The 22,096-nt window shown below is 40.5% G+C and overlaps 1 protein-coding gene across 2 annotated transcripts in view; it reads right to left on the minus strand.

Annotated features, from left to right (window-relative positions):
- Positions 1–21,245, minus strand: part of cos (kinesin-like protein costa) — a 148,375-nt gene extending 127,130 nt beyond the window's left edge. Inside the window, exons 1-4 of one of the 2 annotated variants that reach the window (XM_076209564.1) lie at positions 21,082–21,245; positions 12,399–12,582; positions 8,529–8,674; positions 4,987–5,109 (exon numbers count right to left, since the gene is read on the minus strand). In XM_076209564.1, the coding sequence (XP_076065679.1) occupies positions 4,987–5,109; positions 8,529–8,674; positions 12,399–12,582; positions 21,082–21,111 (483 nt within the window). In that variant the 5' untranslated portion in view covers positions 21,112–21,245. Of the gene's footprint in view, positions 1–4,986; positions 5,110–8,528; positions 8,675–12,018; positions 12,127–12,398; positions 12,583–21,081 lie in introns of those variants that run through there. The other variant, XM_076209565.1, reaches the window with a different exon arrangement.
- Positions 21,246–22,096: the final 851 nt, after the last annotated feature.

The raw sequence follows: 22,096 nt of genomic DNA on the forward strand, positions 1-22,096 counted from the left end.
TGATAGAGGAGTGGGAGCAAGTGAAGAATAGAGTAGAACTGGGAGTGGAGGAGGAATGTGGATGGTTCAAGGAGGGAGTCATAAGGTGTGCAAAGATGGTGTGTGGAACAAAGAAGATGGGAGGAAATAGAAGGAAGGGTGGTGAGTGGTGTGATGAGGAAGCAAAGAAGAGTGTAGAAGAGAAGCAGGCTTTCATAGATTGGTTACAAATTTGGACGAGGGAATCTTATGTGAGGTACAAAGTAAAGGGAAGATAAGTAAAGCATAAGATAAAGGAGGCAAAGAGGAGAGCAGATGTGAAATGGGGTAAGAGTATGACAAATTTTTGAAAGTAATAAAAAGATGTTTTGCAAAGAAATTAAAAGAGGAAGAGGTGAATCAAGTAGAGAAAATGTAAAAAGTGCAGATGGAGAGATGATAATGGAAGAGAAGGCAGTGAGAGGAAGGTGGGCATAGTATTTTAGGGAGTTACTAAATGTGAAGGAGGATAGGGAGGGAAAGATAGCTGCAGTGGGAAATACGAAGAAAATGAGAGTGATGAGTGAGGAGAATGGAGGAGAAATAAGGAAGGATGAGGTGAAGGCAGTTGTAAAGATGATGAAAGCAGGTAAGGCACCTGGTCTGGATGGATGTCATGCAGAATGTCTGAAAAAGGGAGGTTCAGTGATGGTGGACTGGTTGGTGAGATTATTTAATGTTTGCTGGAGAGAGGGTAGAGTACCGGAGGACTGGAGTAGTGCCTGTATAGTTCCTCTTTACAAGGGAAAAGGGGACAAGTGTGAATGTAGTAATTTCAGAGGGATTAGCCTGTTGAGTGTAGTAGGGAAGGCTTATGGGAGAATCTTAATTGAGAGGATTAGGAGAGGAACAGAAGGAGTAATTGGTGAGGAACAGTGTGGATTTAGGACGGGTAGAGGTTGTGTAGATCAGATCTTTGTGGTAAGACAGATATGTGAGAAAGCTATAGGAAAGGGGAAGGATGTTTTTTTGGCTTTTATGGATCTGGAAAAGGCTTATGATAGGGTAGACAGAAAGGCACTGTGGGAGGTTATGCAGATTTATGGGATAGGAGGAAAGCTTTTGGGAGCTGTCAAGAGTTTTTATGTGAGTAGCAGAGCATGTGTTAGGATTGGAAATGGAGAGAGTGAGTGGTTTGAAGTAAAGGTGGGACTTCGTCAAGGATGTGTTATGTCGCCCTGGCTGTTCAACTTATACATGGATGGGGTGGTGCGAGAGGTGAATGCTAGGGTAGTGAGTCAGGGATTGGAGATGGTTAAAGAAAATGGAGAAAAGTGGGAGGTGAGCCAGCTGTTGTTTGCAGACGACACTGCGCTTGTGGCAGGGTCAGAGGAGGGATTGAGGAAGCTGGTGGCAGAGTTTGGGAGAGTATGTGATAGAAGAAAGCTAAAGATAAATGTGGGTAAAAGTAAGGTGATGAGATGTACAAGGGGTGAAAGTGGCAGTAGACTGGAAGTGAACATTAAGGGAGAGCGACTGGAGGAAGTGGATAGTTTTAGATACTTGGGTGCAAGTGTAGCAGGAAAAGGTGGAGTGAAGGTGGAGGTAGAATGTAGATTGAGAGAAGCGAGTAAATGCCTTGGTGGTTTAAAGAGTGTAATGAGAAATAGACATTTGGGAATGGATGCGAAGAGGAGACTGTATGAAGGAGTGATTGTGCCAACAGCATTGTATGGGGCAGAAACGTGGAACATAAGAGAAGAAGAGAGAAGGAGTTTGAATGTGTTTGAGATGAGGTGTCTGAGAAGTATGGTGGGGGTTACTAGGCTGGATAGAGTGAGAAATGAGGAGGTGAGGAGGAGAACAGGGGTGAAAAAGGATTTGGGAGATAGGGTTGATGAAAGAATATTAGGATGGTTTGGACACATGGAAAGAATGAGTGAAGAAAGACTAGTAAAAGAGGTATGGAAGGCAGATGTGGAGGGAGTGAACATGAGGGGACGTCCTAGGATGAGGTGGATGGATGGGGTGAAGGGGGCTTTGGGGAAGAGGGGAATGTCTGTTGAGGAAGGAAGGGAGAGGACGGAAGACAGAGGTGAGTGGAGAATGGTTGTATATGGATGATGTTGTGACTGCATGAGGAGGAATGGGCGGGGGGGTGGGGGGTGGGTGGGGTAGTATGTGTGAGTAAATTTTGACGCAGCCCGAAGGGATTTCTCCCCGTCCTCTCCTTATATGCAAAGGGGGACGGAGAGGGGGGGTCGCCGATTAAATGAAGCGGCCTTGCTGTGGATGTACTGTGTCTTGCGACACTGCTTCTGACCCAGGGCGGTGGGCAGGGTGCAGGGATGACCCGTCATCCAGGAGGTGCTCAGATGAGAGGAAGGGTGGGAGGGTGTGGAGTGTATTTAGGGATGAAATGGGTGGGAGTGTTTTTATGCCTTTCCCTTTTTGGCTACCTCCCTTGTAAGGGGGAAAAAGCCTTGGTATATGTATGTATGTATGTACTAAATGTGAAGGAGGATAGGGAGGGAAAGGTAGTTGCAGTGGGAAGCGCTAAGAAAATGAGAGTGATGAGTGAGGAAAATGGAGGAGAAATAGGGAAAGATGAAGTGAAACCAGCTGTTAAGATGATGAAAGCAGGTAAGGCACCTGGGTTGGATGGATGCCATGCAGAATGTCTAAAAAAAGGAGGTACAGTAATGGTGGACTGGCTGGTGAGGTTATTTTATGTTTGTTTAACCTCTTCCATACGGTGCCGCCTATGTAGGCGGCATGAGGAGAAAGTGGATACGCATTAGCTGCCAGACATACGATGCGTCGTAATAATAATCGCATCATAAAATATAGTCACCGCTTATATCGATTGTTCTCTCTTTCACCCGTGAATTTTGATAACCATAGAAAATGTGATGAAGACATTTTAGAGAGTATGTCATTACGCAGGGGCAACTACAATAGATATAATCAAGACACCGATATGGCAGCCTCGCGTATCCACTTGCTCCTCATGCCGCCTACGTATGCGGCACCGTATGGAAGGGGTTAAGGGAGAGAGACTGGAGGAAGTGGATAGTTTTAGATACTTGGGTGCGAATGTGGCAGGAAAGGGAGGAGTGGAGGTGGAGGTAGAATGTAGATTGATAGAAGCAAGTAAATGGCTTGGGGGATTAAAAAGTGTAATGAGAAATAGACATTTGGGAATGGATGCTAAGAGGAGATTTTATGAAGGAGTGATTGTGCCAACAGCAGTGTACAAGGCAGAAACATGGAACATAAGAGAGGAAGAGAGAAGAAGTTTGAATATGTTTGAGATAAATGTCTGATAAGTATGATAGGGTTTACTAGGCTAGATAGACTGAGAAATGAGGAGGTGAGGAGGAGAACAGGGGTGGAAAGGGAGTTGGGAGCTAGGGTTGATGAAAGAGTATTGGGATGGTTTGGACACTAGGAATGAATAAATGAAGAATGACTAGTAAAAGACGTGTGGAAGGCAGAGGTGGAAGGAGTGAACATGAGGAGGTTACCTAGGATGAGATGGATGGATGGGGTAAAAGGGGCATTGGGAAATTGGGGAATGTCTATTGACGAAGGACAGGAGAGGACAGAAGATTGGGGTGAATGGAGAAAGGTTGTGTATGGATGATGCTGTGATGCATAAGGGGGAGTGGGTGGGGGATGGGGGTGAGGGAATATGTTTGAAAAGTAAATTGACGCAGCCCAAAGGGATTTCTCCCCGACTTCTCCTTTTCTGCATGAGGGGACAGAGAGGAAGGAGTCACTGAATTAATGAAGCAGCCTTACTGTGGATGTGCTGTGCCTTGCAACACTGCTTCTGACCCAGAGGAGTGGACAAAATGCAGGGATGACCTGTCATCCAGGAGGTGCCAAGATAAGAGGGAGGGAAGAGGGTAGAGGGGAGTGGAGTATGTAAGGGATAGAATGGGTGGGAGTGGTTTATATGCCTTTGTCTTTTGGCTACCTCCCATGTAAGGGGGAAAAGAGCCTTTGGTATATGTATGTCTGTATGTATCTTATGGGAAGGGGAGCTACGCTCATGGTGTCCTATCTTTGTATCTTGCAGTGTCTAGTTTGCTCTTAAATTCGTATATAGTTTTTGCACACACTATTATTTCGTCCAGTTTGGTCTTTTCTATAACTTTCCTTTTTGAGTTTCTTTTCATGTTCCCTTGTAATTCTCTTATCCCAATTTAGTAAATCTTCTCTATCAAGGACTTCCATACCTTTCATGATCAATAGATCATTAGCAAGTCCCCTCTTTTTTTTCCTTTGTTCCAGAGTTTTGAATTTCAGTTTTGACTATCTCTCCTCATATGAGTTTTGAAAGTGTTGGGGCTATCTTTGTAGTTCCTCTCTGGATACACAGCCTTGCAAACCTACCATTTATCAGTGGTGCCACCAATCCCAAACAGCCAGCTGTTAAGCTATGGGTTCATTACGCAAGTGGTATCTTACTATCGCCATAAGCAATAGGGAACTACTCTACAGACTTTAAAACTGTAATACAGACTGTCTCTTCCATCAGCCTTAACTGAAGATGCAATAATTATTGCAATATTAATTGCTGATATTCTTATATATAAACCTGTACATTTGATGTAACTATCCATAAAGCTACCATATATTTATGAGATAATGTAGTTTATTCTTTTTATATAACAGCTGGGAAAGTGATGCTGCTTTATTTTCAGGGGTCATCTTGTCCAGTGAATATAGACTTAAACTTAAACCACATCTCAGAATATTAGGAGGCAACTTATGCATTGCAATGATTTGTATACTGGCATATACAGTATTTCAAATATGCAAAAACAAAATACATATGTCATTGTGCTCACTCAGTTTAAATTCTAAGTTAACCAGAGGCATAGTAAAAAACATCATGTCATTGTGCTCACTCAGTTTAAATTCTAAGTTAACCAGAGGCATACATGGTCAATACATTAAAAAACATCAATACCTTATTCATCAATCAAGAATAAACTGTCCAAAAATAAAAAATCATACCATATTATCCTCCAAGACATTGAGCTGCATCTGTGAATTGGATGTAGACAAAAGGTCAAAGACAGCATCTCGCTGAACCTCAAGGTAGCTGACATGGACTTTGTACTCTCTCTCAGGTACTTCCTGTACATAAAATAAAATTCTTAGTTTATTGTAGTCATTCTATCATAAAACATTTTATAACTACCTTATCCAGTACCATTAATAGATAAGCTCAATTAAGGCAATGTATATGACTAATGAATATCATGGAATTGTATTCTTATCATTATGGAAACAAATATTCAAATTAACACAAAATGAGAGAATAATAGGTGCAGATGAACCCCTTGTAAGGGGGAAAAAGCCTTGGTATATGTATGGTATATGTATGTACCTAGTTGTATTATACAGGAAAGGGAGCTATACTCATAGTGACCCGTCTTTGTATCTCTCACCATCTAGTTTGCTCTTATATTCTTGTATGGTGTTTGCACACATTATTTTTTTATCTAATTTGTTTCAACCACCCACCACTTTGTGTGGAAAACTACTCTGTAAATAATAATGCTTACCCTCATGTTCTAAAAATTGGGGGCCACTGGTCCTGAAAGCTCCCAATTTTTAGAACATGAGTTAATTTCCATCTGGTCCCAATTAACAAAATTAGCTTACCCTCAGTATTGGGATGGTTTGGACACATGGAAAGAATGAATGAAGAAAGACTAGTAAAAGAGGTATGGAAGGCAGATGTGGAGGGAGTGAACATGAAGGGACATCCTAGGATGAGGTAGATGAATGGGGTGAAGGGGGCTTTGGGGAAGATGGGAATGTCTGTTGAGGAAGGACGGGAGAGGACAGAAGACAGGGGTGAATGGAGAATGGTTGTGTATGGATGATGTTGTGATGCATGAGGTGGAATGGGTGGGGGGGATGGGGGGTGAGGTAGTATGTGTGAGCAAAATTTGACGCAGCCCAAAGGGATTTCTCCCCGTCTCCTCCTTTTATGCATGGGGGGACGGAGAGGGGGGGTCGCCGATTTAATGAAGTGGCCTTGCTGTGCATGTACTGTCTTGCGGCACTGCTTCTGACCCAGGGCAGTGGACAAGGTGCAGGGATGAACCGTCATCCAGGAGGTGCTAAGATAAGAGGGAGGGTGGAGCGGTGTGGAGTGTGTTCAGGGATGGAATGGGTGGGATTGATTTTATGCCTTTTCCTTTTTGGCTACCTCCCTTGTAAGGGGGAAAAAGCCTTGGTATATGTATGTATGTAGCTTACCCTCAGTGGTTCCTGAATAAAACCCTCAGCCAAGCCAGAACTAGCTTTTTCAATCCCCCTTCCACAAAGCCAAACATGTTACAAAACCCTCTTATTATTCCCTTTTCTGAGTCCATTAGCCATTTGTTCAAATTTCTTCCCAAAGATAAGGTAAATTTAATTCATAATTACCTGTATACAATTAGTAAAAAAGTTGTTAATGTTCATTAGAGGTTGAAAGATCATATCCCAGGGGTTTACTCCCTTCTGTGTAAAGATTGTAACCTAGCATACATTGGGCAGATGGGGAGAGACCTATGGACAATGTTGAATGAACACAAAAGGTCAATTAGATATGGTCAAGAGAGTTCAGCCGTGTTCCAACACATGAACAATTTAAATCACAGGTAACTTGTTAATAAATCTGGTTGTGGGTTCAGAAGGAAAATGGCAGAATCCACTTTAATAGATTATCTTCCCATTATGAATACAGTGGTACCTCTATTTATGCGATTAATCCGTTCTGTACACCTCTGTGTAAATAGAAATTCGCGTAAATGGAAACGCTATTTCCCATTGAAATCAATGTTAATTCAATTAATCCATTCCCGACCTTGAAAAAGTCTACTTTTTTCCCTCTGATATGATGGAGCCTATCACCAAACGGACATAAATAGGTATGATTATGATGTTCCTGCAACATTAATGCAAAAAAATGCAGGTCGGCATACACTTGGTGTGCCCTTGAACAGATCACTTCCTCACTCAAGCTGTCACTCTTATGCTGCTTCTCCTGTATCAACACAAGCAATAACCCTTCCACCTCATCCAACAATGCTGGCCTCTTATGTGTGCTCACATACTTTATACCCTTAGACACATTAGCTGACAGAATTTTATCTTTATTTAAAAGAATGGTTCTTATTGTTGACTCAGGCATACCAAACTCTCTCACCAGCTTACACACGCATTAACCTTGAGCAGCTTTGGCAATCACTTCCTTCTTTTTCTCAATCGTGATGCTGACTTTCTTACGAGCACCAGATTCAGTAGGACTTCTCACCTGTTCTGAAGGCATTTTAAAGGCACAAACAGTACAATACCAAGGGGTAGGTGCCGAAAGGGAAAGGCTGCAAGCATTTGAGCACCCTTGGTTAAGTGCATGCTAAAAGAATGCAAAGAATGAAAGAAACCGAGATGAAAGAAGAGGAACAATGTAGTTTTTATTGAAGACGGGATTGTGTAGATCATACATTCACTCTATGAAAGTTCAATGAGGATGCATGTGAGAAATAGAAGCAACTATGCATTGATTTTGTGGATCTGGAAAAGGTGTATACTAGAGCATTTGAGCACCCTTGGTTAAGTGCATGCTAAAAGAATGCAAAGAATGAAAGAAACTGAGATGAAAGGAGAGGAACAATGTAGTTTTTATTGAAGACGGGATTGTGTAGATCATACATTCACTCTATGAAAATTCAATGAGGATGCATGTGAGAAATAGAAGCAACTATGCATTGATTTTGTGGATCTGGAAAAGGTGTATACAAGGGTAGATAGGAAAGGAATATGGGAGACTAGGAGACTATTTGGAGTGGGGAAAAGATAGAGGCTGTGAAAATTTTTTAAGATTGGTGCACCCTCACTATATCTATCCATTATTATTATTATTATATACATACATACATACATATACCAAGGGTTTTTTCCTCCTTACCAGGGGGGTAGCCAAAAAGGACAAGGCACAAAAACATTCCCACCCATTTCATCCCCGAAAACACTCCACACCCCTCCACCCTCCCTCCCATCTTAGCACCTCCTAGATGACGGGTCATCCCTGCACCCTGTCCACTGCCCTGGGTCAGAAGCAGTGTCGCAGGACACAGCACATCCACAGCAAGGCCGCTTCATTAAATCGGCGACCCCCCCTCTCCGTCCCCCCATATAAAGGAGAGGACGGGGAGAAATCCCTTCAGGCTGCGTCAAAAATTATTATATATAAAGGCATAAATGACTTTATGCCTTTTCCTTTTTGGCTACCTCCCTTGTAAGGGGGAAAAAGCCTTGGTATATGTATGTATGTATTATATACATATTCATATATATATTTTTCAATTATAAGTCACAAGCATATCACATGTGAGGTGAAGTATTTTTAGGTTTTTGTCCAGTGGGAGAGGCATATGTCTTTTAATAAAGTTCTAAACAAGCTGAAACTACATTAAAAAAAAAAACTAATAAATCAACAAATTCTTGCAGCTGATGAATATATCCATCATATAAATCATAAATACTTATTTTTGCACCTTCATCAGGTAAAAAACATGTCGAACCGCCCGGGGAAGTAAACCAAACTCTTCTTCATTCATGGCCCATAGGAAGTCTGGGCCAGTCATTGTGAAAGTCTTTCCAGTTCCATGATGACCATATCCAAGAATGGTGACATTATACCCTAGAAAAAGAAATATATGTTTAAACATGATTTGATATATTTTGGAGTTAAATATGAATTTCATTCAAGGCAATGCAGTGAGACTGCTTCCATAGCAGGGTTTGACATAAAAAACTGATTTATCCCCACTAATTCATTAAACCCCCATCTGGGGTATTGGTTGCATGTTACTGTGCAGTATGAATTGCTCAGTAGCATCTAGCCAATGCTATAGGGACTGTAAGGGGCACCCCTATGGACCAGAGTCACACATAATTTTATCTATGTTAGAGGAAAAATTATGTGATACATGGTGCAGCTGCATGTAAGCTACACAAGATTATGAAAAGAATGGAATGTAAAGATTGTACATTGTTAATGAATGTGGCCAGAAGTGGTAAGTGAAAGGGATTTCTCCCCGTTTTCTCTTTTTTCTGCATGAGGGGACAGAGAGGATGGTCACCAATTAAACGAAGCAGCCTTGCTCTGTGGTTGTGCTGTGTCTTGCCACATTGCTTTTGACCAAGGACAATGGGCAAGATGCAGGGCTGACCCTCATCCAGGAGCCAAGATAAGGGGGAGGGAGAGGTGGTGAATGGGAGTGGAGTGGGTGGGAATGAATTTGGTGGGAGTGGAATCATGCTTTTTGACTTTGGCTATCTACCTTGTAAGGGAGAAAAGGCCTTGGTATATGTATATGTACGTACCACATAAAAACAATGCCTGGTGCTAATATTATATGTTACAAATACAATCACCTTTCCTATAACTCTTATATCAATATTCCCATATGCCTTTAACAGTTTATTAAAATACTGTACTGGCAACCTCAACCTTTGAACATAATCATAAACTGGAGTTGAAACCCCAGCACCACTATCTACTTCAAATGGAACCAATATTCCATCACAATCCACCACAATCTTGGTTTTAATATTTAGGACTTAATTTTCTTTTACCTTACCTCTACTGTCTCTCAAACAAAACAACTACCTATCATGTTTTTTTTTTGTAAACTTTCACCATCCTCAGCCAGCACATTTACTTTTTTTCTTATTCTTCTACTTTTCCTTGGAAGACTTTTGTAAATCACTATTTTGATGCTGAGAACCCATAGGGAAATTCAACCTTCAAACATATTTCAAATGTCCCTTTCCATTTAGATATTTAAAGACAATATATCCTTACTGATTGCTTTCAGCATTTAAAAACAAGAACTACTGGTCCTGACCAATCACTAAACTTCACTGGTTCTATGACCCTGTCAGACACTAGTTTGTCTAACACTCCTTCAACCAGTTTGATGTACTTAGTCGCTACAGTACGTGTTTTCTAAATTTGAGCACAGCTCCCTTTTTCAGAGGAACTTTAGCTACCATGCTTGCTACTCAACCTATGACAAGTTTCACCTAAGCCTGTCAAATTAATACCAATCTTTGGGAGAATCTTGTTAGCATATGGATGAGGGTATCCACAATGTTTATATTTCACATCTCTTTTCTTTTCTAAATAGATAACATTACTATGTAAAATAACCTCTGCAGATAAACTTACTTTTTCTGTGCAAAAAACTTTATCATACATCAATAACCTTTCAAGAGTGTCTCCAGAAGTCTTTGACTATAGATCTAAATTTTCCAGTGCCAAATTAGGAAAATACACTTCCCCATCTATGGCCACAAATAGTTCATCTCTAACTTGACTGTCAAAAGTATTCCTAAAATTACACTCTTTACATACATATACCAAGGCTTTTTCCCCCTTACAAGGGAGGTAGCCAAAAAGGAAAAGGCATAAAATCATTCCCACCCAAAAAGGAAAAGGCATAAAAATCATTCCCACCCATTCCATCCCTGAACACACTCCACACCCCTCCACCCTCCCTCCCATCTAAGCACCTCCTAGATGACGGGTCATCCCTGCACCCTGTCCACTGCCCTGGGTCAGAAGCAGTGTTGCGAGACACAGCACATCCATAGCAAGGCCGCTTCATTAAATCGGCGACCCCCCTCTCCGTCCCCCCATATAAAGGAGAGGACGGGGAGAAATCCCTTCGGGCTGCGTCAAAATTTTGCTCACACATACTACCTCATCCCCCATCCCCCCGTCCATTCCACCTCATGCATCACAACATCTTCCATATACAACCATTCTCCATTTACCCGTCTTCTGTCCTCTCCCGTCCTTCCTCAACAGACATTCCCCTCTTCCCCAAAGCCCCCTTCACCCCATCCATCCATCTCATCCTAGGACGTCCCCTCATGTTCACCCCCTCCACATCTGCCTTCCATACCTCCTTTACTAGTCTTTCTTCACTCATTCTTTCCATGTGTCCAAACCATCCTAATACTCTTTCATCAACCCTATCTCCCAAGGAATTTTAAATATGCATACAATCTGTTTCTTCCTTTGCTGAAACTTAAACAATGTATGGTGGTAAGAAGTCTTTACATCATAATGCATTTTCAAACTTTGTACAACATCTTTATACTTCACCTCATGTGGTAGTTTCAGAGCTGAAAGACATGCCAAAACATTAAGTCTCTGTTCATAAAGATAGTAGTAATGTATTATTTTTCTTCGTCTCATTACCGATATCTGTATGAGAAAAATGTGCTTCTAACATTGACAACCAAACCTTCAATTTTATCTTCTTTGGATCAAAAGGATCAATCCTACCATGAGCCAAATCTAAGTTTATTCAATCTCACAATTCTTCAAGTGTAGTAAAATCCACTGGTAGTCTGTTATGAAGCAATGAAAACTATGAAACTCTCTTACTAGGTAAACATGAAATTTACAACTTGCCGGGATCTACAAATATATGAAGTCAGCTTCTTTGGCGAATTCCTCTATTACAGGAACAAAAACACAGACCAAAACCATGATATCACTGCAAAGCACCTCTAAATTTCTTTTTCTATTTTACCTCATTGCCAATGTTGTGAAATGTAACGAGTCTAACAACTTGAGGATCTATTAGAGTGACACCCTGCTTGACTCTGCAGTAAAACAATCACACTGATCTATCATCAAAACAAACGCATAACCTTCACAGGACTGAACTGAATCCTACAAAAGTTTTAGGAAACCACAAAATGTAAACAAGAGAACAAAGGACATTATCTAATGTAAACACCAATATATCACAACTACTGTTCAGTATGCACAAATCATATCAAGTACAATAGTTTATTAACCCCTACAACTCTACAGCACATCACATTTTCTTTAATGCTTGGTTGCATTATTAGAAAATGGCATACGGTACTTTTTTAAGGCATGAGTTGTAATACATTGCACTGTGTGTGTATTGCATCATACATATTCTCTTTCAAGAAGTAAAACTACTATTCTTAACTTACTTTTTCCTCTTTTGATAAGTAAAACTACATGACCAATTTGTAACTGAAACTATAGAAATCATGGTTTCACAAGTAAGAATCCAGTATTCAGTTATTTGCAGTTTTTAAATATTCATAGGTAGTTTGGTGCCTACACCCTGCAAATGATGGGAGTTGACTGTAAATACATACAGTATATAAGTGTGTTAAAGGTCTAAAAAACTCTCATATCATAAGTGCATCTGCAAACTACTAAAGCAGTACAAAGAGCAATAAGTTAAGTCATATTATCTACAACACTTCCAATTATGTCCATTCCGCACTTCATACTGTCTATTATTGCACTTATTTCAACTTCTTCCTCCCACATCTCCCCTCTAATAGATGACAGAGAACCTTACCTTGGAAAAAGCTGACAACCAGATCTGCCAAGCAGTCAGCATACATTTCTTTCTGAGTAACTTCTGGTGGAAAGACAGAGTCAAAGTCAAAGAAATGGTCATATCCCAAGACCAGCTGTGAGGCAGCAGGAGCTGCCTGGACACATGTGCCATCATACTGTTCTCCACCCAAGTGTGGACGTACCTGTCAAATAGAAATAATAAATCTAAAACCATGAGAATTATTTAATATATGCAGCCTACTTACATACATATACCAATGGTTTTTTCCCCCTTACAAGGGAGGTAGCTAAAAAACAAAGGCATAAAATCCACTCCCACCCATTCCATCCCCACATACTCCATTCCCATTCACCCCCCTCCCTCTCTCTTATCTTGGCTCCTCCTGGATGACAGGCCACCCCTGCATCTCACCCACTGCCCTGGGTCAGAAGCAATGTTGCAAGACACAGCACATCCAAAGCAAGGCCACTTCATTAAATCGGCGACCCCCCCCTCCTACTTAAAATATATAATATCTACACTTCCTCCCCATTAGAAGTGGACAGAGAGTAAATATTCTTTCAAAGCACTACAGGGTAATTTTAAATTGCCCTGTAGCCCTTTGAAAGAACATTCAACAACCATGCTACAATAATTTGATTTTGACTGAACAGTTATATTACTAAAATTTAATTTTGAATTTCTCTAAAATTACTGCTTTTTCTTTCCTTGATCCTTCACTCTCCAACAGACACTTCCTCCTCTTAACCATAATTTACTTTTTGCTTTCCTATCTGTCTTTAATGGATTGAGAAAAATGGTTTGGATAAAACCTTCATCATCCTCATTCTACTTTCATTATTTAAAGGAAACACTTTAAAGGTACCAAGAGAATTTCCTAATTCAAAAATATATATGACATTCTGTTATCAAATATGTTATCAGTATAGTAAACTCTCACTATACTGAACCTTGTTACACTGAATTTTGGCTATACCGACCCTTGTGAGACCTACTGACCATTTGTCTGATATAACAAACAAGGATGTAGTGCATGGTTTGGTATGGATAGAGGGCACATGGAAAATTTAAATACACATGTACAGTACCTACTTTTGGCTACAACGACCAAGCCTTCCCCAAATTAGTTTAATATATTGAGTGTTTACTATATTCAACAAAAAGCATACCTTACAAAATTTCTTCCCAGAGAGGTCTATGGGAAGATCTAAGGTTGTTGGTTTCTGGTCAATGCAACTTGTGGTAAATCATTATTCATCTTATGAAGGCACAATGTGACACACTAACAGCTAATTGTATAGACACGGTAAAGGAAACACGGACTGGAGGTGAAGCTTTTATTCCTGATGTTTCGTCTATCGACCTTCTCAAAGGAATGAGCATACTAGATACATACAGAGTTTATATACACGCCTTATGGCTCAAGGGGCTGTGCGAGCGTATAACGCTGTGTTCTGATTGGCCCGCTGAGACCACCAATCACGAACACAGCCAATCAGAACACAGCGTTATACGCTCGCACACCCCCTTGAGCCGTAAGGCGTGTATATAAACTCTGTATGTATCTAGTATGCTCATTCCTTTGAGAAAGTTGATAGACAAAACGTCAGGAATAAAAGCTTCACCTCCAGTCCATGTTTCCTTTACCGTGTCTATACAACTTGTTCACATGGATTTTCAACTAACAGCTAAACAGTATTCTACTTTAGCAGGTCTTCGAAAAGTATGGTTCATTTATACATCAACAACTCCTGTTGACTGGTTGTTGTCATGATAGTTTCTGGTGAAAAATCTGACAGAAATATAAAAAACACAATGTTTATCTGCTAACACTATAGATGTGTTAAAATTAGTATCACTGCCAGAAAAAAAGGGTATCTATTTCTGGACATTTATCAGTTTTGCAGACTTCAACAACTAGAATGGTATGAGAACCACACTCTTCTGATTGTACCACTATGGAGGATACCATATAATGAAACAATAGGAGATAAACCATTTTCAGCTGTTGGTCCCTGCTATGGATGTGCTGTTTCTCACTGCACTGCCTTTGACCCTAGTGGTGTTGCAGGATACAAGGCTAAACTTCCATTAAAGTGCTATAATGGAAATATTCATAAATTGGTTTCAGATGAGAGTGGGATGGGTGTGTAATGGGTGTATGCTTTGATTCAGCCCTTATATGGGAGAAAAGACCTTTTGGTATATATGGATCTATTTTTTCTACTTTTTCTACCCCATCTGGGGTATTGGCTGCATGTTATTGTGGCAAAGTAGCATTCAGTTGATACTTTGGGGGTATATATGGGGCACCCCTATGGACCAGAGCCACATGTCATTTTGTTTGTAATAGAGGAGGACTCTGTTCAAAGTGAAATGATGACACTTTTATTACACTGCAACTGTCCCTCCATTATGCTGTTCCCCAACCCCTTGTTACTGTCCTGTACCATTTCTCTGAATATTCATTTCCTTTTTTCACCTGCCCTGTGGTGGAGGATAGAAGGCTGCCACCAATTATTCCCACTTGAATTGTAAGAGGCAAAAAAAAATGGGACGGGGATTAGGACTAGAGATCCTCTCAATGTAGCCCCACAGGGGACATTCCTAAAAAAGTAAAGGCATAAGAGGGTCTAGGAGTTTTCCAACCAGTACCCCAAGGTTTAGGTCTATTAATGTGTGTTGATGTAGAACAGATGAGAGTAAAAGGGAAGAGATAGGTAGTATGTTTGTGAGAAGAAAGATGGATGTGTTGGCTTTGAGTGAAACTAAGTTGAGAGGGAGGGGTGAGTGTGAGTTTGGGAGTGTAGTTGGAAGGTTCTCAGGAGTGAAGAGAGGACGAGGGAGAGAAGGGGTGGCTATACTAGTGAGCGAAGAAATAGGTAAATGTGCAGTGGAGTGGAAAGAGGTTTCTTCAAGGTTAATGTGGATGAAGGTGAAACTAGGGAAGGAGGCGTGGGTTTTGTAAGTGCATATGGGCCTGGTAGTAAGAAGAGTGTAGAAGAAAGGGAGGCTTTTTGGATAGATTTAAATGAGTGGATAGAGGGATTAGGGAGAAACATCAATGTAGTAGTATTGGGAGACCTTAAGGCTAGGGTAGGAAATGAACCAATAAATGGAGTGGTTGGGAAATGTGGAGTTCCAGGAAAGAACTGTAGTGGAGAGTTGATGGTGGAGATGTGTCTAGAGAGTTGATGATAGCAAATACAGTGTTTAGGAACAAAGTCAAGCATAAGTACACATGGGAGAGGGTAGTGGATGGAAGGGTGGTAGACAGAGCGTTAATGGACTATGTAGTGGTAGATAGGAGTATAATAGGAAGAGTTAAGGATGTACACATTCTAAGGGGAGAGAGTTGGGGAATATCAGATCATTATCTGGTAGAAGGTAAGTTGAGAGTGAGCATAAATGGAGAAAGAGGAAAAGAACAAAAGGTAGGAGGTGCTTCGAGAGAACTGCTTAACCTCTTCACTCCGGGGCACATCGCACGTCTGGCAGCATTAGCTGCTCGACTTGCGATGTTGCATCATAATAATCGCATTATAAAAAATAAAGTCAGTGCTCAATCGTTCGTTCTCTTTCACCCGTGAATTTTGATAACCATAGAAAATATGATGAAGCCAGTTTAGAGAGAATGGAGGTTACGTAGGTACGACTACAATAAATATAATGAAGACGCCGACGTCGGCATCATCGCGTACCCACTTGCTCCTCATGACGCCTACGTAGGCGTCACTGTATGGAAGTGGTTAAATGAGAAAGAAAAGGATTATAAGAAGCTGAGAGAGGAATGGGAGGGAGTGAAGGACAGAGTAGAACTAGGAGTGGAGGAATGGGGATGGTTCAAGGAGGGAGTCACAAAGTGTGCAAAGATGGTGTGTGTAACAAGAAGGATGGGAGGAAATGGAAGGAAGGGTAGTGATTGGTGGGATGAGGAAGCAAAGAAGGTTGTACAAGAGAAGAAGCGAGCTTTCACAGATTGGTAAATAGGATGAGGGAATCATATGAGAAGTACAAAGAAAAGAAAAGAGAAGTAAAGCATAAGATAAGGGAGGCAAAGAAGAGAGATGTGAAATGACAGAAAATTTTGAAAGTAATAAAAAGATGTTTTGGAAAGAAATTAAAAGAGGAAGAGGAGGCAAATCAAGTAGAGAAGAAAAGGTAAAAGGTGCAGATGGAGAGATGATAATGGAAGAGAAGGCAGTAAGAGGAAGATGGGCAGAGTATCTTAGGGAGTTGCTAAATGTGAAGGAGGATAGGGAGGAAAAGGTAGTTGCAGTGGGAAGTGTTAAGAAAATGACCATGATGAGTGAGGAAAATGGAGGAGAAGTCAGGAGAGTTGAAGTGAAGGCAGTTGTTAAGATGACGAGAGCAGGTAAGGCACCTAGTCTGGATGGATGTCATGCAGAATGTCTAAAAAAAGGAGATACAGTGATGGTGGACTGGCTGGTGAGGTTATCTAATGTTTGTTTGAGAGAGGGTAGAGTGCCGGAGGACTGGATATAGTTCCACTTTACAAGGGAAAAGGGGACAAGTGTGAGTGTAGTAGTTTCAGAGGGATCAGCTTGTTAAGTATAGTTGGGAAGGCTTATGGGAGGGTCTTGATTGAGAAGATTAGGAGAGGAACAGAGGGAGTAATTGGTGAGGAACAGTGTGGATTTAGGACAGGTAGAGGTTGTGTAGATCAGATTTTTGTGGTAAGACTGATATGTGAGAAAGCTATAGGAAAAGTTAAGGATGTTTTTTGGGTTTTTGTGGATTTGGAATAGGCGTATGACAGGGTAGACAGGAAGGCACTGTGGGAGGTATTGCAGATATATGAGGTAGGAGGAAAGCTTTCAGCTGTCAAGAGTTTTTACGAGAGTAGTAGAGCATGTGTCAGGATTAGAAATGGAGAGAGTGAGTGGTCTGAGGTAAATGTGGGACTTCATCAGGGATGTGTTATGTCAACCTAGCTGTTCAATTTATACATGGATGGGGTGGTGGAAGAGGTAAATACAAGGGTGGTGGGTCAGGGATTGGAGATGGTTAAAGAAAATGGAGAAAAGTGGGAGATAAGCCAGCTGTTTTTTTCCGGATGACACTGCACTTGTAGCAGGATCGGAGGAGGCATTGAGGAAGTTAGTGGCAGAGTTTGGGAAAGTGTGTGAAAGAAGGAAGTTGAGGATAAATGTGGGTAAAAGTAAGGCGATAAGATGTACAAGGGGTGAAAATGGCAGCAGACTGGAAGAGAGTATTATGGGAGAGACTGGAGGAAGTGGATAGTTTTAGATACTTGGGTGCGTATGTGGCAGGAAAGGGAGGAGTGGAGGTAGAATGTAGATTGCGAGAACCAAGTAAATGCTTTGGTAAGTAAAAGAGGTATGGAAGGCAGATGTGGAAGGAGTGAACATGAGAGGGCGACCTAGGATAAGATGGATGAATGAGGTAAAAGGGGCGGAAGAGGGGAATGTCTGTTGAGGAAGGACTGGAGAGGACAGAAGACAGGGGTGAATGGAGAATGGTTGTATATGGATGATGTTGAGATCCATGAGGTGGAATGGGTGGGGATGGGGGGTGAGGGAATATGTGTGAGAAAAAATTTGAGCTAAAACTAAGAGATACTTATTCAAGATGCCAAAAAAATTTAAAAAGCAAATACATTTTGAGGACAAAGCCTTTACTGAAAGTACATTTTACACATAGGAACCTTTTGAAGTGCAGAGGCAAAAATACAAACTAAGTATATAAAAGCCTCAGAGGGGGTGGGGACAGAGTGGGTAAGGGACAAGGAAGGGATGGGGGAAGTGTTGTGGAGGGTTACATGGCCAGAACAACTTTACAGATGGCCTTCCAAATAATAAATCTCTGGGGGTGTGATTCTGAATATTCCCTTACTTTTCTCTACAGTACAATACTTAACCTTCAATTAACCACTGCTTCCATACACTTCCTCCTTATCCTGTCCATTTCACATATAATTCAGAATTATTCCAATCCATAAGGTGGTCAGTGTTATCATGGTGTTATGCATGTGCTATACAAGAACCCTCAAAGCCATCATTTCTCATATCACATAGCATAAACAGCCTACCAAATACAACATAAAAACAGCCTCAGCAGTATTCTACTCCCATATTTACAATTACCTACCCAAGGTGAAGGTGAGGAGCCTATGCTAAGAGGTGCATAGCTGTGGCCTAAGCTGTCACCTTTGCTTTATGTATTTAGACTCCAAGGGCAGGTAACAATCACTGCTGGGAATTGGAACAAAGTGTGGGATTTGAGCTGAAAACCAAGTGAATGCAAGACCAGCACACTTCAGATGACAACACCAGTGCACAATCTATCCAAGCATCATACAATATGAGACACACACATACACAGATCACAAGACATGTACTCCTTAACAGACTACCAAGTTTTATACCACACCAAATTCTCTCAAATCACTTCAAGACACAAAAGTTACAATGGTACACCTACAATCAAGTCACTACCCTGAACCAAAACAATACCAACACAGAAATGGGATGGCAGGACACCATTAAATGAATGACACAAAACACTTAATACCAGATAGAAGAAGAAGTCGAAGAGGAAGAAAATCCATTGACTCATAGGCAATAGTTATGGGCTTCCTGAAAGAGATCAATCAATCCATTGTCTTTGATCTCTCTTGCAGGGGACCAGCTCCCAAGTAACTGGTAACAACCACTGGATTGGCCCATAAATCACTCAAGCAAGAAACAACACTTGCTATAAATCAATACACAAACACCTGGACCTGTTCTACTTGCCTACCATAACTTCAATCCTACCATCCCACCTCCAGCCTACATCCTTGCCTACACCCCAACTCTTACCATACCCTTTCTCCCTACCCTCCTACCCAAATACTTCTCTTCCTCCTGACTCTGATCCTAATCCTCCCTCACCAGTACACCAACCTCACACATTAACCTACATCACATATAGAACACAAAACATCAACACCTTACAACATAACACTGATGGCATCAACATGAAAAACATGAACTCGAACACTTTCTCAAACAACACAACATATATGATGCCATCTTACAAAAAACAAAATTATATCACTCCCAAAAAACACACACACATTTCATAATTTTGCTACTATCAGACACAGCCAGAATGACAGCAATGGCAGTGGACTCATCACCCTGATCCAGCAGTCCATCTACTTTGTGGACACAAGTACCACCAGCAAAACCCTCTTCCCAACCACTTAATATGTATGTCCTTCCCCACAATTCCAAAGAACTTTAGGCCCAACCTTAATCAATTTGCCACCATTCCCAATTGTAAGAGGCTGGTAGATGAGCTAGTAGCAATTACCGAACACAGCTACGATTCGACCCAGCCCGCCGTCTATGATCACTGGTGGTATGGATCAAACTACACTCTTTTAAGTTTCTTACTATTGTGATATTAGTGTAATAGACTGCATATAGTTGAATTATTTAAACTATTTTCTTTAAAATTTGTTACGTCAACATAACTTCTCTTTGGTCAAATTACATGAAAATCACACATTTTAAAGAAAATAGTTGAAATAATTCAACTATATGCAGTCTATTACACTAATAACACAACAGTAAGAAACTTGAGTGTAGTTTGATACATACCACCAGTGATCATAGACGGCAGGCTGGACGAATCGTAGCCGTGTTCAGTAATTTTGCAGAGGATAAAAAAGTAACTTCTCTTTGATCATATTACATGGAAATCACACATTTTAAAGAAAATAGTTCAAATAATGCAACCATATATATATAGAAGTGTGTATTTGAGCAAAAACTGTCCTTGTTTGGGTTTTGTTGGTTTGTTTGGCTTTTATCGGTTTTGTTCGGTTTGTTCGGCAATTAGTGAGACCGGTGTCCAACTGTGAAGGCCCTTTCTACAAAAGGACGTTGACAGCATTGAAAGAGTGCATATAAGAGCAACAAAAATGTACAGTGACCTCAGAAGTTGAGATTATGAGGCATACCTAAATAAGACAGACCTGATATCTCACAAAATGCAAAAACCGAGAGCTGACTTATTGGAGGTTTTTAAAATAGTGTATGGCCTTGATGACAAATGAGCTGAAGATTTGTTTGAGTTGCGCTGTAACACGGTGCGAACGTAACACAAGAGGATACCAGTTATAGTAAAGCAGGGGTCAAGACTGAAGCTAATGAGATTCTGCTTCTCACAAAGAGTAACTGAAGAATGGAACATGCCACTGAAAGAAGTGTATGCAACAAGAATAAACAAGTTTAAAAATGTCAGACACATTATATGTCGACATGGACATAGGAGGGTGCTAACTACAAGTTAGAGAAGGTTTCTTGACCCCATTTTGACATCCATTGACGACGTCTACAGGTACTTGCAGTAGGAGTCGCCGGTGGATTAAGGTAAATAAAGTTAAACATAGGTTAGGAGACGTAGGTCTTCTGCAAGATATCTGAGGCAACAGATTGATTCTTTGAAATTAGAATTAGCTTTGGTAAATTCTAAATACTAGGAAAACAATCCAGTAAGATAAAAAACGTAAAAACTACCATAAAAATACGTACAACTAGGCAAATTCCACAATATTATACTCACTTGCCTCCCAATGATTTTGGTTTTCGATTATGCCACAGCCTACGACTATAGAAGACATACTATAAATCCATTTCAAACTTACCCTTGCAACAACTCTAACTGGCAATTCCATATTCGTTTAACCAAGAAATATCATACGGAGGTTATTTAGCATAGATCATAACAAAAAATTAACCAAATGTGAGCTATAGTAAAAAAATGATGAAGACATCTTTAGTCTTGATACTGTACACAACTTTTGTTTACAACCAATAACTTTAGATTTGAGAGCATTGAGGATATGTACTTTCGTATACAAAAGTAAAATTATCTTTTTTGACTACTGAAATGACTAAAAACACATCAAAAGTATTTATGTACATACGTACATACTGATTATTCTTATACCTGATAATCTAATCTATAAAATTTTATTCTAACCACTTTATAACTGAGAGAGAGAGGGAGAGAGAGAGAGAGAGAGAGAGAGAGAGAGAGAGAGAGAGAGAGAGAGAGAGAGAGAGAGAGAGAGATCCTCAATGGTACACCATTCTGTTGCCTTGAACAATGTTCTTTTCTATATACCAAGACTTTTCCTCTTTATAAAAGAGGTAAATAGGTCAAAAGGTACACACCTACTCTTGTCATTCCCTTCTCATCAACCACCTTTGTTTCACTTTCATCTTAGCTCCTCGTGATTTTTTCTTGAAAATTGTATTATGATAAAATTGCCACTAAAATGACGAGATCATTCTCACAAGAGGATAGCAGCACTAGAGGGAAGAAGTGCAGGTATTATGGATACTTTGCTCAAGTAAATTCGGTGCAAAAATGTAACGACTGTCAAGATGATAAATAAGGACCGACACTCGTATAGGTCAGGCCAGTGAAGCATGTAGCCAGTGCAAAACTAAAAAAGGAAATAGAGAATGCCTTGTAGTGCGAGGCATGCGAGGAATGAGACCATTGTGGATGTGTTAAAGTTAGCCAGGAACTACAGTATATTGAATAATCTGTTATAATGAGGAAACAGGATTGTTTCGTTTCAATATCATGTGCAAAGGACATATCTAGAACTATATTCATAAACTGAGAAACAAGAAGAGAGAGTAGATAAA

Source organism: Oratosquilla oratoria, chromosome 26 (genome assembly GCF_046742065.1).
Source record: "Oratosquilla oratoria isolate Oo_2021 chromosome 26, ASM4674206v1, whole genome shotgun sequence".
NCBI lineage: Eukaryota > Metazoa > Arthropoda > Malacostraca > Stomatopoda > Squillidae > Oratosquilla > Oratosquilla oratoria.